At 50.1% G+C, this 21,624-nt stretch overlaps 1 protein-coding gene across 1 annotated transcript in view; it reads right to left on the bottom strand.

The window, feature by feature from the left end:
- SRCAP (Snf2 related CREBBP activator protein) overlaps positions 1-21,624 on the bottom strand; it is a 1,742,136-nt gene that overhangs the window by 294,627 nt on the left and 1,425,885 nt on the right. The window contains exon 30 of the mRNA XM_085618450.1: positions 2,169-2,283. Coding sequence (XP_085474576.1) covers positions 2,169-2,283 — 115 coding nt within the window. The remainder of the gene's footprint in view (positions 1-2,168; positions 2,284-21,624) is intronic.

The raw sequence follows: 21,624 nt of genomic DNA, 5'->3' as shown, positions 1-21,624 counted from the left end.
CGCGAAAAAGGAAAAAACTTGACGTAGGCACGCCGGGGCGGCTCTTATGTGACCTCGCTGAAGTCACGCACGCGGACGACGCCTGGGCGGAGTCGCGTGATGTCGCCCCGCCCCCGACGCGCAGGGATGGTGTGGCAATATCCTTTCCGGATCAAGTCTCACGCCTGGGGATAATTCTATGTGAAGGAATCTGCGGCTAGTAGTCTCTATCAGATGGCATCACCATCTGAGCCAGCAGGCAAGAGCCCAACACAGACATTGGAGTCAGAAGACCAGAAGCAGTAGCCGAAGGTGGTAGCCTCAACCGGCTGTATACCGGCATCGCTAAGGTGTTAGAAACAGGAGATCAGCCTGAAGGTGAGGGAGAAACAGCCAGCGGGGACACAGGTATGACCTCATGCACCTCCGTGGGGCCCAACGACAATTCAGAAGAAGGAGATGATCCAAAAATAGAATGAAGAGATTCAGAATATGGTCTTATCTGGGTCAAAGACGCCCTGGGCCCTGGCTAGGCAGGGAGACGCGGGGCGGACTCAAGCCCAGACACTACAACACAAGAGGGGGAACGAAGGCAGAAGGCACAGCAACATCGACCTCCCCTATGCCAAGACAGACCTTCAGACATCGAAGGACAGTGACACCGCGGAAGCAGCTCCTCGAGCAGAGATGCGGTCAGTCCGTGGAGCACGTAGGAGACCGAGGAGGACAAGATTATTTTGATGCCTGTGACATTTGCGCCGCAAGGAGCTTCATGCGATGTTCTCTTTGCGTCTTCGGTTGGAGTTGGCGACAAGAGTCGCATTCGTCGGCATCATGGTGCTCACCCACACACCACATGCAAACAGAGTGAGGATCCACAGTGGACATTTGTCATCCACAGGACTCACAGGGCTTGAACCCCAAAGACATTGAAAGGGTAGAAAAACGAAACACTGCTATGTCGTAAAAAAACAGACAAGCAGGCCAAAAAAAATATGGAGGAACACTGAGGCACAACAGCTGAAGAAGCTAGCTGGGGCAAGTTGGTAGCTCATGAAGCACCCAGGACCCGATGCACAAGTTGAACCCAAGTTTGCTGAGCCCGGGAGTGTCATCTGATTGCCCCTGGGACTTCCAGAGGACGAGCTACTAACCCAGGAAAGATTGCCTATGACCGCGGTACCGGGCGACCGGTAGTCCAGTGGCGACTGGACTCCTGCCAGCACCGAGAGGACTTCGAGGGACATCGACCCTGTAACCAGAAACACCCCCTTTGTGGATTGATGAGTAGTCGAGCAAGACCCCAGTCAATCGAATGCCAACCACAGCTTCCTTTGAGCATGTTCAGGATCCTTCATCCCTTGCATCAGAACAACTTCAATAGGAAAGCCCTGCAAAGATTAAACGTACTTGGAACTGACTGAAGACTGCTCAACCTGCTTCTGAGGACCTTGCTGGTCCCCTTGACCGGCTCCCTATTTGAGTTGCTCACCTAAAGTGAAGTTCAGGGACTGCACTACAACTAGCGCAAACTTTTTTAGTGTAAAGATTTCTCTGGGTCAAATTCGTTGAATTTGCCAATGCTTGTTTGTAGTAGAGTGAAATGTTTTGATTTTCTGTACCTTGTAAATTCTATATTTCAGGAAACATCTGGAGGATCTTTTCATTGTGGTGTCTAAAAATACAGTCTACTTTTTAAAATGTGTGTTTGATTTCTTTAGTGTCTTGATTTCTTCAATTGTTTTGATGTGGTCTAAATGCTTTACACTTGTTCCTTTGTGTGAACCTTGCTACACAGATCCACAGCTACCCATGGTTGAGCTGAAGGTTTGACAAAAAGGGGTTGGTAAGTATTACACGGTAAGGTCACACACCACCATCATTTAATACACTCCATTTCCTTACACAAAGGAAGATATGATTCTTTTAGCAGGAGCCCAAATCTGAAGTCATCTGCTGTAGTGGTTATCAATAAGTGCATATTCTGTTGCCATTTCAACATTTTCAAAGATAAAAAGAAGATTTTCTTTGATTAGATATTAGCTTCATGTGAGATAAAAGTTGAGCACAAAGTGCTTGGGTCTCTCATTATCTCAAATGCTGAACATTTAAGTTTTAAAGTAACAATCCTAGAAGTAGTAGGAGATTTTGTATGGATCTTATATAAAATACAATTAATGACTACTCACCTGTCTAAAGTAAGCTGTGGTGAAGTTGCCCCCCTCTATGGCCATATCTCCCAGCATACGTTTTTGATTGGCCTTCTTAAGGATGTTCTCTTCCACAGTCCTCTCACTGATGAGTCTGGAGACAATCAGATCAGAAAAATTAAGTGAGCAGAAACAATGAGCCATGTTTATCTCATTATATATCTGTAGAAACCGGACAAATTACGCGACCAAGATGCAGCATTTTAATATGTGGATACTGAATGTGCCTTTGTGTTTGAGAGATGGGAGAAAGGAGGGGAGGGATTCTAAATTAGGGAGATGTAAATGTGAAGGTAACTTGTAAATATTTCATATGAAAATGTAGGAAGGATAAATGCTGGTAAAATGTCAATGGGAGGCGTTGCCTACGCATTTAGAAGGTCTGAATGTGATAGGTAGCTTTATGTATTAAAGTGGGAGTGAGTCTTGTGAGAAGTTGGCCTGATATATGATGTCACTAGTTCTAGTGTACACCCTGTATCAGTCCAAACAACCCTTATGGTGATTGGTTGTAAAGTCAACCTTATAGACCAGCTATCCTAGTGGTAGCATGGACAAGAGTAGTCTTAGGCTAAACTCTGTATGGCATGTGAAGCCAGCTGTTATACCATTACAATCCCTTGAATACCAAATGAAAGGACACCACACCAGGTATATATAAAATTAGAATGTATTTATTCTAACATATACCCCCTCAGCACTGTTTATGAGTTCAGAGGTCTAAGCACAAACAATTTCTTAAGTAGCATACGTTAAGTTACACAGGAAAATACAGTTAGTCCCAGGGGCCACGCAAACCATATACTAAGAAAGTGGTACCACGTCACGAACAGGGAGTAGGCCTAGGGCATCGCTGGGGCTACACTACCCTACCAATAGTTAGGAAGTTGGAGGCCCACGGGAGGCGTGTGCAGTGTGGAAACACACACGCGGGTTACATTAAAGTCAATGGGAATGTAGTAGTCAGAAATATGAAGAATAAGGACACTTCCGAAGTAACTAGGAGGAAGCAACTAAAGACTTAGATACTTGGATAGTCAATATCCACTGGCGCACCGGAGTACTCGCGTTACCTCACCCACAGGAGACGGTGCATAGGTGTGAAGATGTGTCGGGTGTCGTCGCTGGATCCTATGGATGCCTGAAGAACAGATGCTGGCAGGCGGCCAGGAGGAAGATGTCCGATGGACCCAAGGATGGATCTTGAAGGAAGAACACCTGCAAGCAGAGGGGACAAAGTCTGGGTCACTAGCCAGTGACCGTGTGGAACCAGGAAGGAACCAGGCGATGTCGTGCAGAACACAGGGGATGTCTTGAAGCTTGTCTCTGCAGCTGCGTGGACCAGGAGGCGTCGAGGACGACCAGAACCAGGGTACGAGCTGTCCCACGAAGGATCTTGCTGATGGCGGAGTCGACGTCCCGATTGGAGTCAACAAGCCTTGGCAAAGGCAACCCACGCGGAAATGGAAATTCGCTTCAGGTGCAGACCAGGAAGGTCTGTGGTGCTTCTCTTTCACAGAGAAGCAAGGGCCAGTCTGGAGGAGGCAAACCAGCGGTGGAAAGTTAAGGGTTCGTCATCACTGAGGCTACTAGCCAACGGGCCAGCAACCGGACAGACGCGTCGAGCAGGAAAATGCGGAAGGACCCCACGCAGAACTCGTGGAGTGAGGAGGGCTGATCTTCGGTGCAGATGGTGCTCGGGGTTGGGGCTTCTCAATCCCCAGAGCACAACTTCGAGGATGCCTCAGAAGCTGCGCTGGAAGCTACTCGCCAATTTTCCCAGGTAGCCGGTCCCACGTCTCTCGTCGCCTCCACGGATCTCAGCTCTGCTGTGGATGTGGATCAGGTTCGGAGAAGCCTGGAGGTCAAGGCGCTGGTCGGGCTCTGCAGTCGGTTCCTCGTAGAACTTGGGCAAAGCAAACTGCAGGCCGCTTGTTGGTGCCTGTTTGCACAGGGTGGCCACTCCTTGGCCACAAGGGAGATTCTTCAGTCTTCTTGTCGTCGAATGTCGAAGGTCCAGAGTTTTGTGTCTAGTTTCAGTTCAGGATAATCCAAAGTCCTAGGTACTCAGCTCCCACTCTTATACTATTCTGGGGGGCTGGGTTACCTGCTAGGTCCCTTCTATGGGTGGGACCGGGTGGGACCAGGGAGGGGGGGTGGTTACACCCCCTTCCCTTATTCCAGTTTCGCGCTGGGGCTGGAGTGCCCCAGCACCGGTTTGAACCGGGCTATGCATGGGACACCTTGTGTGCCGCAGGCAGTGTCTTGTTTCTTTCATCCTCCCTGCCCCAATACACTAAGTCCTGTCTGGGGTGGTGCTAGCACCTCCCAAGGCAGGAAACCTATTGTCCAAGCCTCCCTCGCTGGAAGGACTCCCAGCAGCAGGAGGTCAGACTTGTGTCCGTGGCAGCAGCATCCATTTTGTGATGCTGGGGCTCTGGTTAACTTTAACCAGGTAAGTAGGATTTTAACATGTCTTCTCCCTCTAGAAGGGGGGGGAATACTATCCTCATGGCCAGAAATGGTGTGGGGGTAGTATTCCACAGTGTTAGACACCTTACACGACATGTTTTGATAAAGCCAACCATAGTTACCATAACCGCAAGGATTATAAGGCACTTTAAGAGTATATGGTAGCGATATCATAGAACAGCTATAAGGACATGGTTCCGAAAGCTGCAGACAGGCTCAGCTCATGCTAGAGCACAATCTCACATGTTACCAAGCGCTCTGCCTCCAGGATTGTTAAGGCCTGCCATAGGAGTGGCTTACAGGTTACCCATGTGTCTATATATAAGGTAGGTATAGGAATACTATACCTAAGCAAGGGGTGATTACACGACCTTGCCCCAGCTGAGTGATCAGCCAGTTGTGTCATGATGGGAGGCCAGCCAGGGGTGGCATAATATATGCTGCAGCCCCTGGTAGGCCTAGGGTACACCTATGCCCTGGGTACCTAAGGTACACTGTACAGGGCCCAATAAGGTGATCCTTACCAATGGGGTTATGTACCTAAAGTACATAGTATAAATTTAGAGAGAGAACAGCTGGGCTGTGGGTCTGATTAGCAGGCCCACAGCCACATGTAAGTCGAAAACCAGTGAAGCAAAAGCAAAAAGTGGGGGTGACCATAGGAAGCAGACCCTACTCTCCTACAAGTCTGAATAATGGTTAGCATTGCCATAAGATGTTGGTCATGTTTCTGGTACAGATGATACAACGCCTAAACAGTATCGGCCACACTTTTCAGACAAAATATGAATATCGTTTTAAAAAGTGAAGAGGGTCAAGGTGACAGAGTGAAGCCACACTAACCACTAACAAAAATGTGACTCATTTGAACAAGGAAATCACAGAATTGATTTTGAGCGGGTGGTGCAGGAGCCTAGCTCAGTATATATTGTACATCTATGGAGAGGCACTGTCCACTGAGTCTAGGCAACCTTCAGTGATAGTGTTTACGTCCCTGAAAACCAAAGCTCTCGAGGGGTAGCTGTTGAGAGCAGCTAAGGCTTATCCAGGAGGGATGTAAAGCAGTTGCATGTACCACTATAGTCGGTCAGTAAGCTTTTCACACAAAAAAGAATCACACCAAGGGAGGCGTAGCCAGCAGCCTATGGAGACGGACGTGAGCTGAGGAGCTCCGACCGCCGTCTCCCTGTTTTCAAATATCCTGATCCGCTGACATAGCGGGGGTAAGCCGCAACCTGCACAAAAGCCTTCTGGACCATGACTGCAAGACCCGGAGGTGCACTGCGCCGCAATCACTGCCATCTGTGAGGGTGAACTGGCGGTTGTCCTCTCGGCGGTCCAGGCACAGAAAAGATGGCGGCCGCGACCTGACTACTCCCATGGTTCCCGACTTGCGGGAAGATCGGACGACTAGGACCGGGTGCACTCGCCTGAGCTGCCTGGCAGACTGCGGAGAGCTCCTGAGGAGGTGAGGAGGGGTTGGAGAGCCTTTGAAACACTATATTGTCCTGCAGCGCTGACCCCCCACCCTGCCCCGGTCCTGGTCGCAAAATGGCAGCCGGGCGGAGAGCGTCCTGAGATCTCGGCCGAATTAAATGACGGCCTGCTCGTGATGAGCCCACAGCTGCCCCATCTGTGAACTACGTACCAGGGAAATTGCGGATCGACGTGGAGCCGTATTGTGGAGGCTGGTGACCCGGGTATTGCCAGCTGGAAGGACCTCGCAGAACCCCAGCCAAAATGGCGCCGGGCTCCCCCTGACTGTACTGGTTTGTCTCCTCTTGGCGCGATTTCTGGGACGGAGGTCATTGTGACCCTCAGGGACTGAAACCCGTCCCACACCACACACCGCCAGAGCCTGGTACCTCTGGCCCCCACGCAACGCGGAGCCCGGGGACAAGCACTGTGGAAGGGAGTGTGCATATTCTGCGAAGCGAGAACACATGCACTACTACAGGGCTGAAGGAAGCATGAGATGAACGGGCGCTTCCTTTTCCGGACCCCTGACGAGAACAGTGGGTCCAATGATAGCAGCCCCGCACAGGAGCACCTCGATATAGCGCCTACGTAACGGATGTGGCGCCAGCCACCGCGGGATGACTTGCTGGCTCTCTGTGGGGTATACCTGGGGTGAGTGGTGACCAAGTGGCGTTGCAACAGAAGAGAACACTAGTGCAGACTACTGGGCCTGTTACACACTTCAGAGATGAAGCTGAGGGGAGAGGCTGTGAAGTGCTGCGGCGATCAAGTATTGGAGAATACTTGTGAGAACGGTGGACTGCTGAGCGGTGTTTTGTCTCGGCGAGACCTCTTAGCTCGCACCACAGGAAGTGGGAGAGATCACTTGTGACGAGGCCGGCCAAGGCTCTCTGGCTGTGGTGCGACAGAGGAGAGGCGGCCTAGCGCAATTGGAGGTGTTCAGACGCGATACTTCTAGGGGACACTGAGCCCCCTCAGACGCCAATTCTGCACGCAATAGCTCCAAGACGGGGAGACCACAAAAAAAGCGAGCCTTCACGGCTCTTAGTGTGGATGTCCCTGGACCCCACTCTGAAGATGAAGAGGATGTGCCCGAAACAAGTGGAGAGTTGCCCTCCCGGAAACCTACATTAACTGACATAATGCAAGCTATAACGGCCTCCAGCGAGGCGCTAGAGGGATTGATGCTATCGGTACAGACCTCAGCTTACTCAAAGACTATCACCGCAAGCTCAAAGACAGAGTAGCAAGCAATGAAAAAGAATTATGCGGCCTACTGGATGAAGTACAGGGGATGTGACAATCTCTACCGGACCTGGAAACCAAGGTGAAAACCCTAGGGCTGCGTGCTGAGGACAGTGAAGGGAGATCACGGCGGAATAATATTCGCGTTATCAGGATACCGGAAAAAACAGAGGGACCCGACATGGTCAGCTACTTAGAAGACTGGCTCCGAGCTGAGGTGGCTCCAACAGGCCTGTACCGCTTTTATGCCCTGGAGCAGGCTCATAGAGTACCGGCTAGGCTGCCAAAACCAGGAGCTGCTCCACGACCAGTGGTGGCTAGACTATTACACTTCGGAGATAGAGACCACATCTTACAATGTGCTCGCCAAAAACAAACTCTCCGCATCGACAATAGTCCTGTCATGATCTTCCCAGACTTCACGAAGGAAGTACAACACAGCAGAATCTCACTTCTCAAACTGAACCCGTCCTACACAATGCTTTTTCCCGCTCGCCTTAGGGTGGCGGACCCAGCGGGAGTGCACTTCTTCAATTCGCCACAATAAGTTTGGGACTGGTTGGAAGCTCACAGCTCAATGGATCGACCTGCTTCACCTCCAGGGACCCCGCAGCGGAATCCTCGTGGCCATGAGATGGGCTCCAAGGCACCTTCGCCCAGGGAACTCAGGCTTGACCGATGTAAAGTGTTGCAGGCAGTGGTGTCACACAGTCAGACCAGCCCTGGCTTCTCTTCAGGAGGGAGGGAACGTCGCATTAGCAAATCAGAGTCCTCACCAGACCGCAGCAACAATAACAGCTTGAGAGCCAACATGCCGGTGGTTACGCCCCAAACGGCCGATGAGCTAGAGTAAGGAGCGTGGCCTGACATTCAACATGCAGATCTTCCCGAGGCCTGACATCCCTTTTGGACTTCTACGTAACATCCAGCCGAACTGGGGCTTATCGATTGGAATAGTTAACGGGGAGGCAGCACCAGGGGGTATCTTGCAGGGTTCTTAGCAGGAGGCTGCCCCTACCTTTGTCACTTGACACTGGTTGGTACTATCACAGTTTGGATGGGGACGCCCAGTTGGTTACCTGTCCTGGGGAGGGGGGAGATGGGTTTGTTTCTCTTGTTGGGGTATTTTAAGGGGATCCAGGCGTGTCACGGGGGAAATTCTTAAGGACTACACAAGTAGAGTTCATCAATGGGACCTCCATTAGGCTTGTCTTGTCTCTCGTGGAATGTGAGGGGTATGCACTCCATGATCAGGCAACACAAGATACACTCCTATCGGATTTGTAGAGGCATTCAGATCGCATTCCTTCAAGAAACCCATCTCCTGGCGCAAGAAGGGAAGGCGTTACAGCGCAGCTGGAGGGGTCAGGTTTACTATACTACATACTCTGCCTTTGCGAGAGGGGTATTGATATGGATACAGGCAGGGGTCACATTCCAATGCACAACACAGGTGATCGACCCAGAGGGCAGATTTGTGGTAGTGACGCGGAAACTAGACGGTAGAGACCTTACCTTGGGTATCATATATGCGCCTAACGTGGACCAAACGACCTTCTCATTATTATCACGAAGATTAGTGACCACCTTCACAGGGTCGCTGTTACTGGGAGGCGACTTCAATTGCACTACTAATGTTACACTAGACCGCTCCCATGCCCTAATGCACCTGCACACAAGCTGGCAGAATCACGCCGTAACTGACAACAGAAATGGGGATTGATTCATGGTGGTCGGGATACCCCTTAGACCGGGATAACTCCTCCTTTTCAGTCCTTCACAAATTGAAGCCAGTCTGCGCTCACCCGATGTCCATGAGGGGATTAGCTGCAGCGAATACCTCACTAGGACGCTGTGACCACAATCCTATCATGGCACGGTTGCAATGGTCGTGTACACGCCCCACAATCCCCACCTGGCGCTTGCGTCCATAGGCCCTAGATGACCAGGTTTTCCATACCACTATAGGTACAGCTATCACTGAATGTTTCCAAGCTAACGAGGGTACAGCTACGTCCACGAATGTGGAATGGGACGCCTACAAAGCTGTGCTTAGAGAGCGGTGCATATCTGAACTGGCTGGTGTTAGGAAGGTCCTCCTTCAGGATATTCAGCACGATGATGAGCGTCTGCGCGCCCTGGAAAAGGACAGACCAGAAAACCCGGGCAAGCACCGGGAGTTGTTAGAGGCGAGGGAGGCAGTGGCCGCTCACGTGGAGCGTCTACGCTGCTTCGATTATAAGACCTACATCACGAGGGCACATTCGGAAAGGGATAAGTCGGGAGCCCTCCTGACTTGGTTGGCGAATACAGCTGGCGAGGGTCAGTTATATTGGAACTCCGAGACCAGAGGAGTGTAGCTAGACACGACCAACAAGGGATCAATGATATATTCTTCGACTATTACACCGAGCTTTATCGGAGCAGACTGGCCCCATCGGAGGATGAACTGCAGGAGTTCACACGAGAATTTGAACTACCTGCGCTCGATGAGGATGCAGCAACCTTGTTGGGACGTGAGATCGAAGTACGGGAGGTGTGTGGTGCCATCAAAAGTATGGCCTGTAACAAAACCCCAGGCACTGAGGGCCTCCCGATGGAATTTTACCTCGCTTACATTGACCTCCTTGCTCCCCAACTTACATGCTTATCTAAGGATGCCAAGAGGCTTGGCAAATTACCTGTCTCCACTAGAGAGGCGATCATCATTCCACTACTAAAACCAGGCAAGCAGGCATGGGATAGAATGGCATATCGCCCTTTCTCCATGCTCAGTCTCGATTATAAACTACTAAGTAAGATCCTGGCCTCCTGGTTGCTCCCCCACATGATCACCCTCATGCATGCTGACCAATCCGGGTTCATCCCCACCAGGAACACGGCCCTAAATATCAGAAGACTCTTGCATATATTAGAAGCAGATTCCTACAACGCTGAAACTGCTGCGATTTTCGCAGTAGACATAGAAAAAGCCTTTGACAGTTTGGAATGGGCATTCCTGTTTCATGTAATGCGGAAAATGGGGCTTGGTCTCGAATTCGTGACGTGGACAGCTCTCTTGTACGCTGACTCCACCACCAGAGTCAGAACTGGGGGAGTGATCTCGGAAGCATGCAGGGTGGGACGGGGTACATGGCAGGGGTGTTCCCTCTCCCAGCTGTTTGCTCTGGCAATGGAACCGTTGACGGCGCATGCTAGATCGGGGTGAGCATACCGGGGGCTGTACGTCCATGGACAGGTGCATCATATTGCACTTTATGTGGATGATCTGCTGCTCTTCCTTGCTGATTCGGGAGAGGCCTTACTGGGGACAAAATGCCTGCTCCACGCTCTCAGCAGAGTGGCAGAATTAAAAGTGAATTGGTCCAAATCATGCCTAATCCCGGCGCGCAGGGATAGAATGGGCCCAAAGTGCACAGAGGGAGTGAATTGGGAGAGATGCTTGCCCTACCTGGCCACTCTTCGCTATCACGGACAGGAGGATATTCTTGAAGGTAATATTGGGAAGGCCATCAGGGGGGCAAAGGCTAACTTTGAATTCTGGGGTTCCCTACTGCTCTCAGTAGCAGGCCGGGTGGCGCTGCTCAAAATGGTGACCCCTCCCGCGGTTCCTATTTCTCTTTGGGACCCTGCCGATCTGGATCTCAGTGCCCTACTTCAAGCAGCTCTGTGCAATGGTCACTGCTTTCCTGTGGGGGAATGGTAGGCGCAGGGTAGCCCTCAGTACACCTATGCGACCACGAGCGGAGGGAAGTCTAGCGGTCCCAGACTATGAGATTTATTATTTATCAGCCCAATTCCAATGGCTCACACAATGGGTAGCGAGGGCCACTAGAGGAGAGGAGGAACTCGGAGCAGTTTTGGGGACCCTGATGGTGCTGTCCGCCATAGTTCTGCGGCTCCCAATCGGTCCTATGTCCGTCACCCTAGAATTTGCCACAGCGCGGAAATGCTGGAACAGGTATTTGCGGAGGGCTTCTATTAAGAGCCCCTATGAGCCAGAAATACCATTACAGATGTGCAGGGCCCTACCACATGGGGGCAATTGGCAGAGGTTGGAGAATTGGACGCAGCGGGGACTGACCGCCATGGAAGACCTTTATGATGAGGGAGCCATGATCCCGTTTGATCTACGGGCTCGATACGATTTGCCTGGGGTGGATTTCTTACAATACACGGCCCTCACGAAGGCCATCAGGAAACATTGGGGCGAAGGATTAACAGAACCAGCCACTTCTATGGGGTGCCAGTATGTGGTGATGGCAGCGGGCATCTTTACAGCGGTGACGTGTCTCTATAGACGCACAACACTGGAATCCCTATCCCCCCCCTGACTGCTCTAAAGCTTAAGTGGGAAACGGATATAGGGGTGGCCAATCAAGACAAGACGTGGAGTGAACTTGTGGAGAGATCCTGGAAGAGCACAAGGAATGTGAGGTTCCAGTTAGTACACTTTCACATTCTACACAGAGCATACCTCACCCCAGCAAAGATGCACGCATAATTCCCGGCCAAGCCAGCGTCCTGCCCGAGATGTAATGCAGACAGCGCAGATTTTAAACATATGCTGTGGGACTGCCTGTTCCCTGTTTTTGGGAGGAGGTAACAGCTTTACTAACAGACCTCACTGACCAGGACCTAGACCCATCCATGGCTCACAATTTCCTACATTGGTTTCCCCATACCTCAAAGAACAAAATCACTAGTAAATTTATAGATTTGGGCTTCCTACTAGCCAAGAGAACCATCACCACTCACTGGAAAGCGCAGCAGGCCCCTAGTGTTGCTAAGTGGAAAGTGGACTTCCTGAAATGGGCCGAGTGTGAGGGAGTGATTAGGTAACAATTTGCTAATCGCACGGGGAGTGAAAAGGCAATGGAGAGGGCGAGAGCCTGGGAAATGCTTGTCGTAGCTCTCAAATCCCCTGAAGATGTTGTGGAGGATGCAACTGTGAATGACCCGGTAGCAGTCATAGGTTAACGCTTAGTCAGCTTTGCACCCACCTTGCTTTGTCTCCTCACAAGTAGTAGTGGCGTTTGACATGCATGCCTGCTTTCACTCAGCTCCTCTCATTCCAATGCGTCGCCCTATTGCGACATTAGCTCTCCTGATCTTTCGTAGCCATCACTTAAGTGACACGCGTGGGAGGGTGGGGAGGGAGGTGGGGTGGGAGGGTAGTTGGGGTTTGAGTTTTCAAAGGTTGGAAAATGACTTCGGCAAAGAACTCACAATTGGGGTTTGCCTGGGCAGTAGATATGGGCAGTTTACGGAGCCATAGACATGTCCTCAATAACCTGTTTTGCCTTGCATTTCTGACGCGCAACTGGGGCCTGTAACTGAATCCCCCTTTGTCTTTTTGTTCGTTGTCTTGGTTTCCGTCCTAGATCAATTGAAAATTAATAAAAATTGTTTTAAAAAAAAAAAAAGAAAATCACACCAGTTGAGTAGAAAAATCCTTTATATTTATAGCTACACACTAGACACTAAGGATTAGCTACTTACCTGTAATCCTTGTTCTCTCCCAGGGGATCCTCATCAATAGTCATAAGCACTAGAATATTCCCGCCCATGCGCGGGACCCCGGAAACACAATCATATATGTGAAAAACATATACGTATCTCCATATATATCTACATTTATATATATAATAAAAAAGCAAATGCAGCCTTTCATAACTAGAGCTGAATAATGCTGTAAGGACTCCCCTGCATATCAGAAACAATACATTAAAAACCAGGGAAAAACAACAGCAAAGCATGTTTGAAAACTGTTTTAATGCTTAGCACTTAGCACAATCTCTCAGATAGGACTGAAAGCATTGACAGCTCACAGGCTGCATTGCAGAAAACATAGCCTAGAAAAGGCTGAAAAGCTAACTCATAGCAACATAGCAATAAACTGGCACCGTGCCTTTAAGGCAGCCATGACCCCCAGCTTCCCATCATGCCTCAGGGCGACAGGTCAGTTGTTCTTTGCGGTGATTCAAAAGCCATGACACAAAGAGTTGACAATTCCTTAAAAAAACAAGGTTCCTTTGCCCTGGGAGGCGGGAGGGTTGCTTATGACTTTCATGAGGATACCCCTGGAAGAGAACTAGGATTACAGGTAAGTAACTAATGCTTCTCTTCCAGGGGATCCTCATCAATAGTCATAAGCAATAGAATAGAATAGCGAGCCTCACCTCTTCCACCTGCGGGCAAAGGAAAAAGATAATTAATAATCAAGCCCAGATAACCAAACTTGAAAAACCCAGATATCTTACTATCTGAATAGATTTCTCAAAGAGGCTTGGCCTACTTGAATATCCGCCCTGGAATCGGATTCAAGACAATAATGCCTTGTGAACGTGTGTACCGATCTCCAAGTTGCTGCCTTGCAAATTTCCGCCATATGAACATCATGCAAGAAAGCTATCGTAGCCGCTTTCCCCCTAGTGGAGTGTGCTTTAGGTGACAACAATAGGGGCTTATTCGCCAACTGGTAAGCCAATTTTATACAGGACACTATCCATCTCGAAATGGACCTTTTTGAAGCTGTAAAGCGTGTCCTCATGGAACCATAATTTAAAAACAATTGATCTGATTTTCGTATACCTTTTGTTCCCTCCAAATAGAACTTGAGCACCCTTTTAAGGTCTAAGGAGTGGAGCGATCTCTCCGCAGGAGTTGCGGGATTTGGAAAAAAGGATGGCAGGGAGATCGACTGGTTAACGTGAAAATCAGATACGACTTTTAGGAGAAAAGCAGGGTGAGTTCTTAACACTACCCTGTTGTGGTGAAAGATAGTATATGGCTCTTTGGAAGACAGCGCTTGAATTTCACTTACTCTGCGCGCTGATGTTATCGCTACTAAGAAAGCGGTCTTCCATGTCAAATGCTGTTAAGTGGCTTTATGGATGGGCTCAAAAGGAGGACCCATCAATCTAGAGAGGACTAGATTCAACTCCCAAGGAGAAGCAGACCTAACGGGGGGGGATACACTTTCTTCAACCCCTGTAGGAAATCCTTGACCACCTGTAGTTGAAAAGAGGAAGGCTGGTTTGGAGACTTTCTGTAGGCCGTAATGGCCGCTAAGTGTACTCTGATAGAGGAATACTTTAAACCTGATTTGGCCAAGTACAGTAGGTAGGGGAGAATTACTTCCTCCTGCCCTGTGGTAGGATTAAAATGATTACGAGTGCACCATAAAAATAATCTTTTCCACTTAAAGGAGTATGACGCCCTTGTGGAAGGTCTCTTTGCCTCCTTTAGTATATGCATACAGTCCTGCGGTAAATTCAAATGTCCATATTGCAGGACCTCAGGTGCCATGCTGCCAAGTTCAGTGAGGGAAGGCTGGGATGTAGAATCTTTCCGTCCATCTTGGTCAGTAGGTCAGGTCTGTAAGGAAGCCTCCTGTGGGGGAGCACAGACAGCTGTAATAGGTCCGGGGACCACCACTGACGAGGCCAGTCCGGAGCTATCAAGATCATCGACATGTTGGATCGGATGAGTTTGGATACCACCTTCAGGATCAGAGGCAGGGGAGGAAAGGCGTATGCAAATATTCCAGACCAATCCATCAAAAGAGCATTCCCCCTCGTACCTGGACGCGAAGGCGTGGCATTTTTTGTTTTGATCGTATGCAAACAAATCTATGGAAGGTTGCCCCCACTGATGGAAAATTTCTGCCACTACCTCGTTGTTTAGCACCCAGTCTTGTTGATCTTCGAAGTGCCGACTGAGTGCGTCCGCTCGCACGTTTCGCTCCCCTGGAAGATGCACCGCCCTGATGGAAAGGTCTCGGGCTAGAAGCCAGTGCCATATTGCTTGAGCTTCCAAGGAGAGAGGGCGAGAGCGCGTACCACCCTGTTTGTTGAGGTAATACATGGTGGTCGTGTTGTCTGTTTGGATCAGAATCGAGTTGGATGTGAATGAGGGCTGAAAAGCTTTCAGAGCTAGGTGGACGGCCAGCAGTTCCAAAATGTTTATATGGTAGGATTGTTCCTTGGTGGGCCATCGTCCCTGCATCTGCAGGCGACCAATGTGCGCTCCCCATCCTTGCAGAGACGCATCCGTTACCAAGGACTGTGTTGGCACTGGTTGATGGAAGGGGACTCCAGCTACGAGGTTCTTTGGTCGAGTCCACCATCCAATGGATGACTTTGCCGCTTGCGAAAGCACAATTCTGTCTTCCCAGTGACCTGATGTTTGGTCCCACTTGTCCGCTAGGTCCTGCTGCACGGGCCTCATTCTCAGCCTGGAGTTGGGAATGAGAAATATGCAAGAAGCCATCGATCCTAGCAGAGACGCCACTTGCCGGACCGTTGGATGAGTTGTCTGGAGAAGAGTTTTGCACTTCTGTTGTATTGATGAAAGTATCTCCTCCGAAGGAAACGCTCTTCCTAAGCTTTGTGAGAAAGTGCCATCTTTCTTGCATGGTATGCCCCCACTTTTTGCTAAATTGCTGAATGTACTTCGATTGAGTGTACCCTGGGTTCCTGCCAATCAGGTGCCCAGGGCCTATGTTCCTTCCTTAAACCACACAAACTCCAAATTGGCAAACCCTAGCCACATGTCAGCCCCTAGTAAATGGTACCCTAGGTACCCAGGGCCTTCTGGCCAGGGAAGGCCTCTAAGGGCTGCAGCACTCATTGTGCCACCCTCAGAGGCCCTGTACCCTTACACACACACTGCCCTTGCAGGCTGAGTGTCTGGGTGCAGGACAAAACAACGAGTCGACATGGCACACATCACTGTGTACCATGCCCATCACCTACACTGTCAGCCACCCCTCTAGCTGGGTGCATTACGCCTATGGTGTGGGCACAGGAGCAGGAGCCCTGTGCCCCTACAGCACCCGGGTCCATTCCTGGGCACTGTAAGTGCAGTGCTGTCATTTAAGAGTACATGGTGCTGAGAGCTTGTCAAACACGAACTCCACAGCACCATATTGGCAACACTGAAGCCTGGGAAGTTTGGTATCAAACTTCTCAGCACATTGAACCCACACTGATGCCAGTGTAGGATTTAATGTACTAAGCACCCCAGAGAGCATCTTAGAGATGCCACCTTACAGCTAACTTACAATCCACGTCTGCTCTGAGGCTGCCCAGGCTGCCACACAGCAGACACGTTGCTGGACCCCTGGGTGGGAGAGCCCCTGCTCTCCCGGGCCTGCAACAATGCACATCCTGGGTGAGGTGAGAAATCTCCTCCCCCAGGATGAGCAAAGGGAAGCTTCAAAGGCAGGCCGCCATTTGGAGTTTCCCCAGGCCACTGCAACCCCCCACTCTGGCGGGAAGCTTGGCCGGAAACCCCATACAAGGACAGGGGATGTGCCAGCCTGCCCACCCCACCCCTCAGGTGGGGGGGGGGGGGGGGGGGGGGCGAGGTGAAGCACATCTCCGGGCTCTCGCCATCTTGAAGATGGGAGGCCCTACCTTATCAGGATTAGGCTACTGCCCCCCTCCCACAGGAGAGAGGCAGGATAGGGGGTGTACCCACCCCAGGACCAGGACCCATTGGTCCCTGGCCTTCACCTACCTGTAACGCCCCTAAATCTAGTATTTAGGGGCACCCTGAACCTTCCTTCCTCAGATTCCAGATAGAAAACTACAAGAAGAGCAAGAAGAACAAGGACCTGCCCTGCAGCTGCTAAAAAGAGAAGAAGACACCAACTGCTTTGGCCCCCCAGCCCTACCGGCCTGTCGACTCTCGAACCTGCACCAGCGCGGCATCTCTCGTGGCCAGCAACCTCACCAACCCCGGAGGACCTGGCTACCTTTTGGCTCTAAGCCCCTGGGACTCCCATGAGTAGAGGCTCTACTCAAGAAACCTATTTTTAACCAATGGCAGCAGCCCGGAACCGCGGACCCAACACACTCTGCACCAGCCAAGCCTGGCCAGTGCCGGAGTGGACAAAGACCCTGAGGACGACCCCACGGCGACTGTGACCCCGAGTCCGGCACCCAAGGACCCCCCTCGACATCCCGGAAGAAGCCTGCAGCCTCAGAACCGAGTGCCACCCCAACCGCGATCAACCAGAGGGTAAGATTCCCGACATCAAAAGGCACCCCTGCAACCGGCGCCCTGCGGCCCCCTGTGCCCAATCCCGGGGTACCCACCTAACCTACAACTACCCAACTTACCTCTCGAAGTGGAGGTGGCACCTGAAACATCCTCGTCCCCGAGCCTGCAGCCTTTTTCCAAACCGGAACATTCCCATTGATTTCCATTGAGCGCCCGAAGGCTCAAAAGCACCCTGCACCCAGCCGCCCGAGTGGCCCTGGCAGTGCACTCTCTACACTAATCTACTTCCCCACTTGCCCTGAGTAAGTGACCAGGAGCCCAGCTCCCACAGCCGCGTGGCTTGCCAGACAGCAGCCACCAACCAAGGCCCCCCCCTATCCCTCATAGGATAACATTGGGCCTAACTCTCTCTGCACCCGGCCGTCCTGAAACCGCTGAGGGTGAACCAACTGTACCTACCTGACACTGGGGGACCCCTGAGTCCATGCCCGGAATTTCAACTCTGCCAGTCGAGTACTTACCCTTAAACCGCTAACTTCATTTTCCTCATAGGGTAACATTGACTGGCTTTTTCTTCAAAAATCTTCTAAGTGTGAACTTTTCAAAACTGCAAATATTCACCAAAAATCAGCCAAGTGACAAAAACGAATTTACTCACCTGCTCCTAGGTGAGCTCACAGTGCTGGATCTTGGTGCCCAGCCCTGACCCTGAAAAGTGTTCACAACTATACTTACCTCTAACTCATTTTTCTCCCATAGGAAACCATTGTCTGCTTTTCTGTGAAATTTCTTCTAAGTGTCTATTTTTGCAAATTTGAAATATTCTTTTAAAATCGTACCATTTCTGCAAACGAAATTACTTACCTGTTTTTGATAAGGACCCCAGTCCTGGGTCTAGGTACCCAGTCCTGGATTACTAAAGTAACGATAAAGTACTCTACCTGCAATTTGAATTTCTTGCCATAGAGATCCATTGAATGTTTTCTTTGAAATATTTTCTAAGTGCTAACTTTTGAAATAGCTAAATATTATTTAAAAATCATTACAGTTATTAAGTCGACTTTCATCACTTGATTCTGAATACTGACCCAAGGCTGGATCTAGGAGCCAGACCTGGAATTCCAAAAGTAATCTGAAAAGTAATTTATTACAAATAACCTGAATTTACCATTGAGCTCAATGCATTGTTATGTTTAGAAAATAGGATTGTTTATTGCAACCAACTGTGACTGTTTACACAAATTTATTGCTCAAGACAAAAGTATTTATATTCAACCTCTCATTCTGAGAAAATATATTTGTACCCCCTTTGTGGTTCTAAAAATAAAACAAGCATATATTATATACATAAACCATTGGCTTAGAGTTCAGTTATTGAGTGTGTGAAACCATTTGCTGACTGAGTGTGTACAATAAATGCTTTACACTGTCCTCTGGTACTGCCTTACTGCTCGACCAAGCTACCACTTTTGAGAGTAAGGTCATACCTAACTTTGACCTCTATCAGCCTCTGGGGGACTGTGGACTCTGTACACCCTGTACCTATTAGGGAACAGTATATACAGAGCCACTTTCTCACAAGCTTGTATCCTGAGTGGAGCCCAAATAATGGATCGCCTGGGTAGGCCGGTGAACTGATTTCTCCATGTTCACATGCAGACCTAGCCTGCGGAGTAGAGATGAACATATTTGGAAATCGCTCTTTACTCGCTGAGGGGATGGCCCTTTCAGGAGCCAATCGTCCAAGTAAGGATAAACTAACAGACCCCTTCTGTGTAGAGCCGTCGCTACCACCGCCATGCACTTGGTAAAGACTCGTGGGGCAGATTTTAGTCCGAAGGGCAACACCTTGAACTGGTAGAATTTGCTGCCGACCATGAATCGCAGATACTTGCGATGACGGGGAATTGTAGGTATGTGGAAATACGCATCATGGAGGTCCACTGAACACATCCAATCTCCTGTTTGCAGATGTGGACATATTTGATGAAGCGCCAACATGCGAAATTTCTCTTTCAAGATGATTTTGTTCAGCGATCGAAGGTCCAGGATAGGTCTGAATTTGTGCTCTTGATCTCTTTTTGGCACAAGAAAGTACCTGGAATAAACTCCCTTCGCCCGCTGAGCAGGAGGAACCTCTTCTATGGCCTTTTTTCGCAGAAGGGTCACCACTTCTTGTCGTAGTAACTTTATTTGGTGAGGACGAGATCTTTTTGGAGGGATGCCCTTTGGAGACACACGAAAACGTAGTGCGTATCCATTGCGCTGTATACTGAGCAGCCAATGATCTTTTGTTATGTTGCACCACTCTTTCAGATGAGAAACACTTCCTCCCACTGGAGTGGGCAACGGCGCCAGAGGAAGCTCTTGCTCATTGCTTCCCTGCTGATCTAGCCGTGGTAGAGGACTTCTGCTGATGACCTCCTCTACCTTCTGTTTGACTTACGGCTTTGGAACTGTGACCTTCCTTGATTTTTGTTTTGGGACCACTGAGGGGTTTGAACCCTCTGTTGGTAGCCCTTGCGCTGGTTGGGTCTGTATCTCCGCCTGAATCTTTTTTTCTTCTCTAATCCCACCGCCTTCAGAATTCGGCTTTCATTCTAGCCATCTCCTCATCTGTACGGGTGCCAAACAATGAGGAGCCAGAAAAAGTCAGGTTAAGGATCCTCTGTTGAGCATCTAGTTTGAGAGTTGTTAGCCTTAACCAGGCAGACCTCCTAGCGCAAATTCCATGCGCATAAGAATGCGTCGACAGCGTGGCACCATCCGCTGCCGTGCTAATCATTTGGTTAGCTACAAGGGATCCTTCCGTGATGAGATACTCAAAGTCCTTTTGATCATCCTTTGGTAGCTTTTCTTTGAAACGATCCAAGGAGACCCATAAGGCTCTGTCGTAGTGTCGTAATAAGGCTGCTGTGCTGGAGACTTTTAGGGATGACGCTGCAGACCCACAAACCATCCGTCCCCAAGAATCCTGGGACTTGCTCTCTTTGTCCGGGGGGGACCAACGAATGTGCAGAGACTGCGTGCGTTTTTCGTGCTGCCGCGACGACAACAGAATCTGCAGGCGGATCCGTTTAAAAAAATAAAAACTGGTCTCTCTCAGCTGGTTTGCATTTTTTCTGTATTCTCGCAGGTGCAGCCTTAATTGCAGAGGGGGCTAGGAAAATGTCCATTACTGGTTCCAGAAGCCCAGAAACCAGAGGCAGCAACGAACGAGACACAGATCTCTGATGCAGTGTCTCAAAGAACACCGTTGTTGCGACCTGAGGAGTGGACATCTCAATGTTCAGCTTCCGAGCCCCTCTTTGAAGCACCTCATGATATGTGTTAATATCATCTATCGGAGACACTCTCGACTGAGGGCTGTCCGATAGGGTAGGTGAATAGTCTTAGACGAGCGGGTGGAGGAAGATGACCATGTAGGAGACCTTCTTCTCTTGTGATGGGAAGTAGAAGGCCTGCGCTCTCGCGATCTTCCCGTACGACGCTGATGTGCAGTTGAAGGGGATCTATCCACCTCTTGCACTAATCTTTGTAGAGGAGATCTGTGGATCGGACTGGTATATTCCTCCTCTCTTCCTGATGCTCCTGCCGGATCTTTACTCCAGTGATGGATTGGTAAAAGCCACCTTGGAGATAGGTGAACAGAAGGGGAAGCCCTTCTGTGATGCGACTGAGATCTTTGACATGAGCTCCTCGAATGTCGATCTGGGGACGCAGATGGTGAATTCGTTGAAGGAGGTCTCGAGGAATGAGAAGATGAGTGCCGTGACGCTGATTCTGTCACCAAAACCACTAAACCTTCTCCAGATCTCACTGATGTGGGCCTCGACGTCACGCGTATAACCTGCTCTGATGGAGCCCTTCTCGACGTCTATGTAGATCTTCTTCTAGACGTCGAAATTCCACCAGGTGTTGGGATCGATTTAGACGTCGACACCAGGATACTTCTACGCCTCGTCATCGAGCGTCGTTGGATCGACGATGACAAAGGACTTCTGCGCCTCGACACCGATCGTCGGCGTGATGACGACAGCGGAGGGCTGCCGCTCCTCGACGCCGATTGTCGCCGGGTTGACGTCGGCGGAGGGCTTCTGGTCCTCGATGCATATCGTCGTCGGGTTGATGACGGCGGAGGGCTTCTGGTCCTAGACGCCGATCGTCGCCGGGTTGACGACGGCAGAGGACTTCTGGTTCTCGATGCCGATCGTCTCGGGTTGACGAC

This window comes from Triturus cristatus, chromosome 7 (assembly GCF_964204655.1).
Source record: "Triturus cristatus chromosome 7, aTriCri1.1, whole genome shotgun sequence".
Taxonomy (NCBI): Eukaryota; Metazoa; Chordata; class Amphibia; order Caudata; family Salamandridae; genus Triturus; species Triturus cristatus.
Note: the sequence above shows the minus strand (reverse complement) of the source record. Positions and strands in the feature narration are given on the sequence as shown.